Source organism: Crassostrea angulata, chromosome 7, assembly GCF_025612915.1.
Source record: "Crassostrea angulata isolate pt1a10 chromosome 7, ASM2561291v2, whole genome shotgun sequence".
NCBI classification, from domain to species: domain Eukaryota; kingdom Metazoa; phylum Mollusca; class Bivalvia; order Ostreida; family Ostreidae; genus Magallana; species Magallana angulata.
This window is the reverse complement of record NC_069117.1, coordinates 53,674,605-53,688,720: the sequence shown is the minus strand read 5'-3', so window position 1 is coordinate 53,688,720 and position 14,116 is coordinate 53,674,605. Positions and strand designations below refer to the sequence as shown.

Genomic DNA, 14,116 nt, shown 5'->3' with positions numbered 1-14,116 from the left:
ATGTCTGTGTGCTTCATCACGTCCTCACTCCACTATGTCAGTGAAGTTGGGATGTGTAGTAAGTATGGAGGCCGAATCGTATCGAGGTGAATAGTATCATATATAATAATACAGTCACCACTACAGGTTAACAGTATAAGTTAACCGATATATATACATATATATATATATATATATATATATATATATATATATATATATATATATATATATATATATATATATATATATATATATATATACAGATAAACTATACAAACAAAAATAATTATATTGTCCCATAGAGCAGGCTCTTGTACACGATGCCAGTGGTACTAATGCCTATTATAGTGTGAACACATATCCATCGAAGGTACATTCGGCTGATATCTACTTTATATTGCGTCGTCATCAAACTTATACTTGACATACAGAAGCCCGTTATTGGATTTGAAAAGGTGTGTAAAACTAAACTGCGTGCATGTATATTAACGAGGTAAAATGAAATTTGACTTAAATCATAAGCAATTATATTAAAAAATATTGAATCTCAGATGAACAATAATGGATTATTGACACAAATACCCAACAGGTTAAGAAAAATTTATAGCTTTTTATCAAGATCGATGTAACACAATTTTTGTTTCTTTGCTAAAACACGTAGCGTTACATTACAGATGGGGATCAAAAATTAAGTCTTGAATCTTGCGTCATTACAAGATGCCATGTTTTTTAATGCACTTTTATGAATTATCAGGTGGTTTTTATTTCACATGTCAAGATACAAGACGGAGCCTGGCAAATTACAAGCAGCCTTTCTGAAAAAACAAATTGATAAACACTTTCTACATATACAATCTTCCTATTCATGTTACTTTGATTTATCCATATATATTTCGCCCTGCTCCAGAATGCTGTGTCAGATATTCATAACCGTATATAATGTCCTCTTTGTAAGTGTTGAGGGAATTCATAACATAATGGTTAAGAAAAATTTCAGAGTAAAAAAGATGCAGAGAAACGAGATAAGGGTTAAATGAATTTTGATAGCACCGAGTTTTTCATAGTTTATATTCACTGATATTTCATAGAAAAATATTTAAATAAAATACTATCTTTGCTCAGTTTCTTGTATGCTGTCGTTATGGCAGATAATTAAGGCTTTCCGCAAATCGTAGGATCAAACTGAATTTATTCTTGGTTGAGTTTCAATGTTTTAGAATCACTGGATTTTAATACACTTAAATGATGTCAAACATAGGTCTACTTTTGATAATAGTACAGTTTGGTAGAGAGCAAAAGTTTTGATTTCTGAAACACTGTACAATTTTGACAAAATGATCAAGAAATCAAAGCTCTGTAACATCTAGCATGTAAACTGAATGCGTTGTAGTAACAAAAAACAAAATTTCTTCGGTCCAGAACTCTTTACATTTAATTGGGGTTCTCTTTGTATAAGGTGCGATACGTATTATTTCAAAGGAATTTTCCGTCAGGTAAAAATCATTGCCGTTTGGGGGTGGGGGTTAATATACCAAAGGCGACTGGGGAAGATAGGGGGATATGAAGACTGATCGAGTAGGGACAGTGTGTTGATACTCTTTAACTTATTTAGATGTCCAATTTATGTCTAGTTCCTCTAAAGAACAAATAACCAAGAGCCGTCTTGCAGAATGCATAGGTATTATCATATATTCCAATTTTAGAAGAACGATTTTTAAATTACTTTGTAGTTCTTCATAACATTCTTCTAGATAAGTATAATGCTGGAAGTCACAAAAAGTACTGATAATAATGACAAGATTTATGTGTCTCTATGGTTAGCGTTAATTTACTGTGTTTACATATTCCTTTAGATAAAAAGGCGGATTTCAATTTAGTACGCTTATTTTCAAATGTTCTTTCTAATACGGTTATTTGATAGATCGTACACTGGCCCTTACTGATCACTGAGGCAAGAGTTATTCGGGACCTGTAACGACAGCCAGATAAGAACTTTTTAAATTTTGGAAAAATCACACAAATTCGCATCATTGTGCTAGATTTGGTGAGTATACTAGTATTGGGTGTTGCAAGACGGTAACCTTCTCCGACTTCAAACACTGCTTCACCAGCTCAGATGTGTGCTTGGGCATTATCATGAAGTGGACGAACGTTCCTCTATCGTGACACACAGGGCGTTGTTTATGGTAATATCATTTCTTGGTTTTTTTAGCATTTCATCACGGTAATACCAACATATACATGTAAAACACTTTTGCTCGTCGGCACAAGAATTTGAAATGCCAAACTAACTGATTTCAATCAGCAAAAGGTGGAATGATGACCCACTATATCTTAAAAAATATAATTTAGTATCACAACAATAGAACGTTTAAGAAAAATAATGCAAGTTCGTAAATTTGTGGCCAAAGTCACATACAGCATTTAATTAGCATACTGAAAAGCCTCAGTGGCTATAGCACCAAACCTTAAATAACCTTAAGGAACTGGGCGCTTTATGTTGTGGGTTCGATACCACCTGCATCTAAAGTAATACTTTTTTTCTTTTCCTTTGTCAATTAACATTTTTAAAACTGCATGAATGTAGTTGGAATTGTATTTTTGTAAACATAAATTATAAAAGTGTCACATAGATTGATATGGAAATGCGCTATCTTAATCTCCAATCTTGTTTCACCGGTCAGTGTTTTGATCCGGGGAAATTAACATAAGCAGTAACATTCCAGAATCAACTTTTTATATTTCATAATGCAACAACCCCACTTTTAATTTGCTTCCGATGCCACTTAAGAATATGCAGTTAATAAAGAACATTCCTGTGATATGGTTCCTATGGCAACAACAGATCTTCTACCATGTTTATGTAGCCATATTTTATTTCCAATTTTCTATTATAGCGAATTGTGTATCTGCCATCATTTTCAATTATATCCCAGGTCGGCCAAATTTTTTTTGCATCTTCGTCGGACTCAGTGTCAGTTAGAAATGTCTCTCTTCACTTACGAACTGTCTCTAAGGATCCATTTGATTAATTACGTCGACCCTGAGGTCCACGCAGAAAATATATAAGCGAGGTTAAACCGGATGCTTTCGGAAAAATTCAGCCTGCGCATGAGATAGCCTGGTTCCTGTGCGTAATGGGTAGCTCAGGGAACCAGGCTAGCACACGTTTATCTGAATCGGGATCGGGATTCCGTGCCATATGCATACAAGTTCAAAGGCGCTGTAATATTGTAAAGTTGTCGGTAAACAGTACAGATTCAAAGTATACGTTTAAAGAAATGATTGGCAAGTGTTATGAACTATCAGTATTATGAAATAAGTTAATGTGAAGCCAAAACTACAACATGCATCAACTAGCATAATTTGCAATGTTTTGTTGTTTTCCGAATACACATGTAACTTAACTCTACTTTTATAGTAGGCGAGGCTAGAGAACTTCCCGATTAAATTTTTTTAAGCAATTAAGTATGATTGAATAATTATGTCACTGTATAAAGGTTAAAATCTCAAGAAAAATGCTGTCACTGCATAGTTAACAAAGTAGTGCGAATCGTAATGTGTGCGCAAATAGTAGAATTCACCGAATGCCTGATACTATACATGCAAACTTCATTCATACAGTGTAGATAGACCATAATTATTTTAGAAGTATGAATCCTTTAAATTCTGAGATAAAAAGTCAGGGCTATATATACAAACATGTATACGTAATACAACGTACAAATTTAGTGGTTAATTAAAAGCAGAGGGCTAGAGTCGGTGGAATCTCTGATAATCTTAAGGTGTCACTACAGTATTAAATTTTACTATATATTCTTACCAAAACTGCACAACTTTACATACAGATTAAACATTCAAAGCGAACTTCTGGAAAAAATCCTCTTGACGTCTTTTTAAAAAACGATTCATTTACAATTTTCTAGCAAAATACACACGTGCATCCAGCAAGGCGTGAGACTTTGTTTACCTCGAAGTTACACATGTGCTTGAAAATCATTTGAATTTTTGATGCGTGTTTTTTCCCTCAACACGCATCAAAAATTCAAATGACCTCGCATTATTACAAAATGGGATAGTTAGACCTCTTACACATTGTTTTTCATCTCATAAAAAAATGAAGCTCCTGTCGCGTGCGGAATCGCCCCGAATTCAAAGGAAAATTCGGGAATTATTTTGGCTCAGCCATGTTTTGAAATACTGTTATGACACCTTAAGGCTTTCACGTTTTCGTTGGAAACACATGCAAATGGTCCACGTATTGTAGTCCTTTTTTAAAGGACAGCAACTTGTTAGACCTATAAACGTTACCCGTTTCAGTACAATCTGCACCAGCGAATGACCGAGTTTGTGCGAACTTTTATATAAGCTCCAATTTCTTCAGTATTCTCAATCCGTTTTTCAACCGTTTTACCAACAGTAGTCAACAACTGCCTCTTAAATTACTAAGTTTAAAAGGACGTGAAGCTGAAAGCTAGTGTTTAAACCGTTTGAAAGGCATTAAAAAGAGCTATTTAAGAGTATCATTAACCATGAAATTGTACAATACTTTCCTATACTGTGCTACATTGCACATCACATATCAAACATCCCTCATATGCGTTTTATTTGCATATGGTTGTCGTCAAAGATGCTAGAATTTCATTTTATAATCCTCTGTATCATTTACAAGCAAATGATAAATAAATAATATATAACCATCTTTTTCATTTATTAATTATTACAATTTTTAAAATTGTTTTCAGCCAGAATAATATAGGCGTACATTGCAATGAATGAAATACTTTTCATACAATCAATTATGGCTGAAAATTTGCGCTTTTATTTCATTTAGAAGCAACATGAGGACAATTTATATATTTACAAAAAATATAAAATTTATAGTTTTACACAATATAGCAATACAAAGCGGTTATAAGTTAAATTCAATATTAATAAGTTCAATGAGTCTCAGTCTGTATAAAATGAATTTGATATAGCAGATAGTGCCAATGACAGCTGTTAGATTCGATTATCAATTTTGCTATTTATTTAATGTACGGTAAAAAAAATGAATGTGTTTAAGTTGTTATAACACCGACGGACAATATTGAATATGCACTCGTGTAACAACACAAACCTTTTGATATGTTCTATACATTATTCAGATACATCAAGCTGATAACACCATCATCAGACAACTGAAGTATTTACTGTTGAAAAACAATCTTCTTAAACTACACACATATCACTGTTCAATAAGAAGACAATGTAAAAAGGAGGTAAATATCTTTTGTCATTACGTCATGAATGTAACATATAATATTGATATAAGACATTATACACAAATTTATTCTAAAATCAAAATTAATTTTACAATTAAAAATACATCCACGTTGAATCCTACATCTATTTTGAACAAACAAGCTCTCTCCCAAACCATAAAAATGGGCAAAGACATAAATGACACAGACTTCTATTTATGCTAAAGACAATACACTATAAAACAAATGATCATCAAATAGAATATGAATCATAAACCACATAGCAAACTGTGATTTTTACTAGCTTCCGTGTAAGTGATGAATCAATTTATCATGATTAACAAGCGAAATAATGTATCAAATAGTCTGCCAAAAAAATTGCTGTCTTATATTCTTCAATTTGTTATTTGTTCTGAAATAAAAAATAAAACTAAACGTATTATCATTTTTTTTTATTAGAAGTTTTCAAGGATTCAGATGTCCTTCAAATGTCAATATTTAACGTTGATTATGATCAGAAACGTTTAATCATTTAGACACATCATAATGCATACTTTTTATAAAAAAAAATTTAACTTTTGAAAAAAGATCCTAGTATTGAATTGAAAAAATATCTTTGTAGTTACACATTGTTCTTAAAAAGTTAAATCCAGTGGAATAACTTTCGGGTATACAGTGGGGTTTTTTTCATCTTAAGTAGTCCTTTCGACATAAGTTATGGATCATTTGAAACTACAAAATATCAATGCCTCAATATTTTTACCATGTTTTATAGTCATTTACATTTCGGCTGTTTTGGTAATATATTGATTTTTTATATTTCACCAAATAGTTTGGACAACCAATAAGATCATTAACAGTAGGTCACATAACTGTTGATTTGTAAAGACTAATCTATAAGCCAACAGAATATACGCATTGTCCACCCTCTAAAAGAGTTTCGTCACATGCGGATTAGATTAATATTTTATAAAGTAATACCAAAGTTATCTGGAATAAGCGAGTTATATTTGAATGGAGACTAAAGACAACATTTTTTCACCATCCATCTTATATGATTTTTAAACAGTTGTTTACAAAGTAGTAAAATCAATGTTTAAACTATATCATAATTTACTCTTTAAGACATTTTTATTAAAAAGCCCTCCCCCTTCCGCCAATTTTCCGAAGATGTTAACTGAATTAGAATGAGCCAAAACTTTCATGATAAAACATACTTCATTGTATAGTTGGGAGCGTCCCCCTACTTTTTTTTTACATTTGTATTGCTCTCAAAACGTCTTCGAACAGTTGAAATCAGTGTTAATACAGATTTAAAAAAGAACATGCAATTATGCTTTTCGCAAGGGTCATTATCAGATATTCAATGAATAAGGGTCACTTACCAAAAAAAACGTACCAAGCTATACTGAATAGTATTACTGGTAAAAAAAAAAAAGTAGGTCATGCATTGTGTATAATGTCAGGGTGACGAGATAGTCACGTACTGTGTTAAAAGATATGCAGTCTTCCCGGAATACTGTGGATTACCACATATGCTCGTGAGCGATAAAACGGAAGCTGATGATACAGTGGCATAGAATATGCGACCTTGTAGAGATGAAGTGACCAGAATGTTTACCGTCTTTTTTTACCACATGTTTACTAACAGTTATGGGCTCACTGTAAATTTATATCTACAAAAGTTGTTAAACAAAGCAACTTCCTTAAAAGATCCAATAAAAATGATACATGTCTCATTAATAATTTATGATTCGGAGCAATTTTTGTTTAGACAATATTATAGTACTTTACTTCTCAGTCCATCTTTTTTATTTATTGTCCTCATCACCATTTTTCTCATTAGCTAACACAAATGATATCAATATTTAAGAATAAATCAATTTTTATTTAATTAGATAATAGCCATATAATCTTTAAAACAGCAAACCTTCTTAATATTGAGTAACATGGATTAAATGCAAATATGTTATATTGACTATGTAGCTATCCTTTTCATATGATATAAGCGGTATTTAGTGCGAATGTTACACGAGGCCTGCTAGATTAGAGCGTACATATAAATTACTAACTTAACATTAAAAGTCAAACAATTGAAAATTACCAAACATATATGGATACTCGCTATTTCAAAATCGAATTCGTCGTACCCATGCATCCTATTACAAAGACAGTGCACTGGTCAACAGGAAGAAAGCGGCCTTTTGAACAACCAAACCTTGATATGCACTCTTAGTTAGAGTCAGAGGTGAGTTCACATCTTCCAATTCTCGGTTCTTCTGGATGTTCTCGTGGTTGACAGACGTCTTGTCAATTTATTCCTAGATATAGTCGCAAAAATAAAATCCATTGCTACATTTTGATTGAAGCACATTTCATCTTAAAATAGTTTAATGATAAAGGCAAAACAGTTAGTTAGTTATACTAACATTTTTTTTAGAATGAAATCACAGCAATTTAACGTTGTTTTGTTAAGTAAGTATCAAAACTGATAAAACTAATTTTAAGTTAAAAACTGCAATAGTCGTGTAACTATATATCAAAAATACGTTAAAACCTATTTTTGGTCATGCGAGCTAATAGTAGAAACGCCAATAACCTGAATCGCTTGAAAACACGAGAACTGAATGCTGCATAGATGAGTGGATTAACGACCGAGTTCAAAGGCAAGAGGCCATTGATGAATATGCTGACCGGATATGGGATGATTAAAATGTGGAATATGATGAGTAGGTTGACTACCATATAGGGTGCCCAGCAGCAGAAAAAAGCTGCAAAGAATAATATTATATAACGTATCTAACAAAATAAAACTGAAACTGCCTACTGATACTATTATTTCAAAACCATCATAAAAAAACTAACGCTTTATTATGGAAAAGAATTCCACTAACCTATGACTATCACAAACGTCATCTTGATTGTCTTTATCTGTGATTTTGAAATTGTTGTATCTTTTTGTTCAGAGCCGGAGGAGTGACTACTTTGTCTTGAATTCAGCAAAGTAGAATGCTGATGGCCAGAAGATGGGAATTCTTTTAATTGTATTCCACCTGTAGTTAATCAAATGCTCCAAATATATGAACAACGAACCGTTTGTTACATTGATAGATACGACAGCTCAAACACAAGTTGTTACAAAGAATACACTGTGGGTAAAAGAAGTTTTTTGTCCTCTGCTCTTGCTTTTTTCACGATTCTTATCACTTATTATTAACTTTACTTATGACTTATTAAGGGAAAGTAAAGATTTGCTTATAAGGGTTTTAAGGGTGTTTTCATCGCGTGACAACAAGAAACTATATCAATAGTAATCTCTACACTATTTCAACTATATTGATTAAGAGATTATATTTGCATATCCAATGTTCTTTCCCACTGTAATTCCATACGGAGGAACTACAATTATTTCTCATAATCGCAATTGTTCTGTCTGTATATTATGACGTCATATACTTTTTCATGACGGTATAGATTTAAACCATTATAGGATACATCATGTGTTTTTCTCCAACTCCATAAAGTTGATGTATATGATTAAAACATGTCTTATAATAAAATTTTAAAGGAATTACTGTTAAAACATATCATTGATTTTGTTAACAAATCTATGTGAATTAGATTAATACATTACAGTCTGAATGTTTATTTCTGATGCGATAGCAAAATGTAAAGGTCTAACGTTAGGCTAATACAGTGTATTTGCGAGTGGTTAATGCAAATATAAGTAAAAAAAACTGCTCTCCTGGCATATTTTCCATGATGCGCTAGCGCGCACCATGGAATATGCCAACGGAGCAATTGCTATTCATAACGCCATGTTCACTAAATAACATTGTTTATTTATTTAACAATTTAAGAAAATTGTAAAGACTTCTTTATTAGCAATTATTTTTTAATTAAACTTATTGTCATTAGTTAATTATTTTAATGATTTTTAACATGAACCGAAAAGTGCATCTAACACACTTCGTATCCCAAAATGGTGTATTAATATATTTGTACTGAAGCATTATATTTTGAAAGATACAGCCTCATAAGTACATCGGTGTGTGCATACCATAGTGTAACGTGGGTTTGCGCGTTGTGAAAATTTGTTGCGCATACCGCTGCAGGTATGAGACTATCTTTTAAAAGAAATCATGATTTAATGTTTGGCTACTGTAACAGCTACAAACGTGAATTTTTATTTTCGCTTTTGATGTTGCAGTTTTCAGCCTTTAACGATTGTGACGTCATGACAAAAGTCGTCATTTTAACCTTTGAGTACTCTCTGTGTTATATTGTGTTATAACTGCCGTAGCTGTCAACACACTTTACAAGCAAAAAATATGGGGAATGTATATATTTTCAATTTAATAATTCTACCTGGCAAGGAGGTGAACAAATTACATGTAAAATGTTAATTGTTTTTCTCACATCAACTCCTTTACAAGAACTGATTTATCTGAAAAGTTTACAAATCAAATTGTAAATGTTTTAAGGCCACGTTGACCGTTATCGAAATTGTGTTTTCTGGTTAATATAAAAACACAAGTGACAATGACACCTTAGGTTTTAACGACAAAGATGTTGATGAACATGTTTTAATCATTAGATTTGATAGTTTTTTTCTTATTAAACAATTTGTTAATTATTTAGTACCTTCTCTCTTTGACACCCTCCAGATAATGTAGGCAATGACCGTATAACAGACTGTCAGGATCGTCGTTGGGATGATGAAGACGACAACGAAGATCGTAGTAAAGTAAATCTGTAAACGTATAATAGTTTAGCGTTAGTCTCTGTGCAGCTTCAGGAAAATAATTATAACTATTACCCACATAATTATGATATTTTTAGTTGTGTTTATCCTTTAGTTTTGAAGCAATAACTTGCTGGTAATAATGAGGACTTCAATGTCGGTTGGTTAACAGAGACATTCTGGGTACATTATTATGCAAAACAGTTACCTTTAATTCGGTTCCGTCGAGCCATGGCATGCATGATTTGTATTCATGGTTGTATTCAAAAACAATAGGACCTGTTACAGACACAATAGCTGCAATCACCCAGCACAGGATACAAGGCATCATTGCACTTCTCCCTGAAATCACAATACAACGCTACAAATTTTTTTTAAAAAGTAGACAATATTTCTGTCTACAAAAACATATGAAAGAAATAAAGCTCTATTTGGACAACTGAAAATTATCAAACTGTACAATTTCAATTGTTGCGTGCTTCATTTCATTTTGTGTGGTGTCGTAGTATAATTCTATCAACTCATAGAACAAGAACACAATTGTTTCGTCTTTCCAATTTATCATGTGTATTCAAATGCTTTTTAACATAAGTCAATGTCCATCAATCTGAGTATTTTAATTACAATTATATTTCATTCCGAATTAACGTATATTTCATAAGACCATTGAGCTTATTGGTGCTTTATTTTCTGTTTTAGTAACAAGATGGATTATTCTAGTGAAATGCAAATGCAACGGTTGGTAACATATAAAAAATATAATAATATTTAATGTAGCAATGAATCATGATTTTTTTAAAGTATACATTCTCATAACTGCAGCAATGTGTGCAAACAAATTGAGTAACGCGCTTGTGAAGTTGCAGTTTACAGCCTTCAACTTCTGTGACGTCATAACAAAACTCGCAATTTACACCTTTGAGTACCCTATGGGCATAACAGTCTTATAACTGCCGTAGCTTTGAACACACTTTACAAGCAGAAAATATGTGGGATGTAAATATTGTTTGTATATATCCATTATACCGTTGATGACGAATTTTATTGTTTTGTATATATGTCAACAATAAGAGCAGTAAATCACCTCTAACTGCTAAACTCCCCAAAGGTCTGAGAACCAGGTACAAACGATCCAAGCTCAAGGCAACCACAATCGTGTTCGAACCAAGAATACCAACATTCTGTTTATGAATATAATATAAAGAGTCAAAATTTGTCATATTGCGTCTTTATTTTGTTCTAAATAAAATACTATTTCATTTAAAAAAGAAAATAATTTCCAAAAAAATTCCATCAAAACTTCTCTAAAACGCATTATCATCATACCTGTTAAAAATTATATTCAATCTTAACAAATGATATTGGTTTAGCACTACGTTGTTGCTGAACATTTACCTGACAACAAACTCACCCCAAAATATTCTTGCATTTTACAAATTGTGTTTCCTCCATAAAACTGTCCATTATTGACGTGCACCACGATACGAGGGACAATGTAGAATAGTCCGCAAAGTAAATCTGAAAATAATATGTCGTATTGGTTTGCACCCAGTTTATACACCTCTATATGACTATATCTTCACTTACGAAAACTACAGAAGATTTTTTGTGATAAGACATTGAATGGTAAATGAGATCAACTGTATTTTTATTGAGAACTCGTTTCAATAGAAAATCATTCATCTGAGAATAATCGATTTTGTCATAATTTGACACAATAAATGTATCATTCAGAAAACAAACAAAGAATGTTATTGATTACAGAAATTATGAGGTGTCGGATTCTAACAAGAATACAGAATACGCAAATAGAGATATAATGCAGAACAATGCCATATTCTACCTTGTAAACGTTAAATCATAAAATAATAAAAAGGGTCACTCGTGTCTGAAATTTTTATATGAGATAAAAATTGTTATAGACATCTGTGCGTTTTGAGATGTAAGACGTTTAAATGTATTTTGGTTTATTCAATTAAAGTTGTTAGGGAATAATATGGCTTCACGCATGTTTTGATGGTGTAATTTAGTTATGCTATATTACCTGCAACAGCCAAATTCTTTATGTACACGTTCATTCTTGACTTTTGGCCGTCATTGATAATGACTACTAGAACTGAGATGTTCCCAACCAGAATCAAAGTCAGAAGAAACGCGTCAAAGACTAAAGTATGCATCTGAAAAAGATAAAACATAGCGCGATATTATACAGCAACGATGAAGCTGCATTATTTTTACCTTGAAATATACAATCAAATACATTACTTTAAAAAAAATGTTCACAGGATATTTGGTTTAATTAATTTATTAATAATTTATTGATAACATTGCTGTGCCTTTGTTAGTAAATAACAAATAAAGATGTAAATAATATAATCAATACTGAGTGTCATGGTATGTCACATAGAAAGAAATACAGTGGGTATTTTGTGTCCCAAAGTGCAATGAGAAATACAGACTTTCTTTTTGTAGCAAACGGATGCAAAGTCACCATCAAAAATAAGTACTGTGGTTTTATCAATATTCGTTGAATATCAATTTTCGTGGATTTCGTTTTTGAGTTCATTAAATGTTCATTGAAATGAAACTTCTATTATCCTTGAAACTGTGATTTTCACTTTATCCACGAAAATTGATACCCTTGAATATTAATGAAACCATAGTAATTACATTTTACGTAAATGTATTATACTGTTACATTTTATATGTGTCACATTAATCGATTAATAGTTCATCTTCATTGAATGAAATATTTTGATGTCATTTATAACAATTCTAGTCACAAATATGTATTATTATCTTTTTCATAAACATCTTTTCCGATCTTTTGTAGCATCTCTTTAAAATCCGAATAAAATTTGGTCTTTAGAATCAAATCTTAAGGAAATTATATTTCTTAAGAATTATTCTCGAAACTGAATTTGCAAGTGTACAAAGAGAACCGAAGAGTCTACATTTTAAATTGTAGCATAGCTTATACTGAAGGACTGCACTACCCAAAGATGTTCTTCTGAACAATATTTTGTTTCCGTTCTTTGGTAAGATACATTTTTTAACTTCGAGATTATACCTCTGAAATTGTTAAAGGGCCATTTCCTCAAAAAAAAAATTTCAAGATAAAATGAAGAAAATAAACTCACTTCATAAGGATTATCTTCTACATATGTCCCATTATCATTCGTAGACATAACTTCCATGTCAGATGCCATGGTTTTTAATTAGGACACTCGTTATGCGTTAACCTCGCTGGCTGTGCTCCGTGTAATACCTAGTGAGTAAACATCTGACTGCATCCTTACACGTCTAATATTACGAAGGAACAGTTCAGTCATAATATTAACTACCGATGAGAATACAAAAGTCGCTATTTTTTAACCTTTAGAAAAAGAAAGTTGTTTTTTTCTCTTTCTGGGTTTGCCTTTCGTAGAAGTAATGCTTTTGGCAAAATTCCACAACAGTTTTTATCGCGTTGCGAGGATATATTTATTTTTAAAAAATTTAAGAATTTTTTCACCAATAACTATCATTTCCTTTTTTTAAGATCAGCGAAGTATCTCAAACAAATGAATTTATAGATTTTGAAAACCGTACCAGCTTTTTGTTTAGGTCAAACAACGCAGAAAAATATATTTAACAAAAATACATCTTTAACGAATATAAAATGTATGACTTTTCTATTTATGTTGAATTTAAAAAAAATGATGTAGTGGGTTTTTTGCATCATTTTTCCTAAATATCAAAGGCCCAGATTATATCGTGTTCAAAGATTAATTGAACAAGGAAAGAATTTTGATAATTTTTAAAATAAAAACTCGTTCTTTACTGACAGGTGCTTTATTTAGTGTTACAAAATATACAAAATTTTCTGTAAGTTGCCAGAGTTTCTGTAAAATATGTTCTTACATTGCAGAATGTTTTGTCAAGTGATACATCACGCACGTAGCAAAGATAAGTAGCTCAATTCACCCCTTATTTCAAAAATACACCAACGTCAGTGCTCGAATTTTTGTAAATTATTATATATTTCATACAAAGGCCTTATTCAACATATTAAGCACATCAAAGAATGCTTTGGTCAAATGATGCATCACGCACGTAGCAAAGATAAGTAGCTCAATTTCCCCCTTATTTCAAGAATACCCCAAGT

General features: G+C 31.7%; 1 protein-coding gene across 1 annotated transcript; it reads right to left on the bottom strand.

Moving 5' to 3' along the window:
- Positions 1 to 4,781: 4,781 nt before the first annotated feature.
- On the bottom strand, positions 4,782 to 13,245 carry LOC128156924 (mesotocin receptor-like). Its single transcript, XM_052819261.1, has 9 exons — positions 13,110 to 13,245; positions 12,014 to 12,146; positions 11,381 to 11,487; positions 11,054 to 11,150; positions 10,178 to 10,311; positions 9,870 to 9,978; positions 8,120 to 8,278; positions 7,825 to 7,996; positions 4,782 to 7,546 (listed from the first exon to the last, which is right to left on the bottom strand). The coding sequence occupies exons 1-9, from the start codon at positions 13,176 to 13,178 to the stop codon at positions 7,480 to 7,482; spliced, it is 1,047 nt and encodes a 348-aa protein (XP_052675221.1). The 5' UTR covers positions 13,179 to 13,245; the 3' UTR covers positions 4,782 to 7,479.
- Between the last annotated feature and the right edge of the window lie 871 nt (positions 13,246 to 14,116).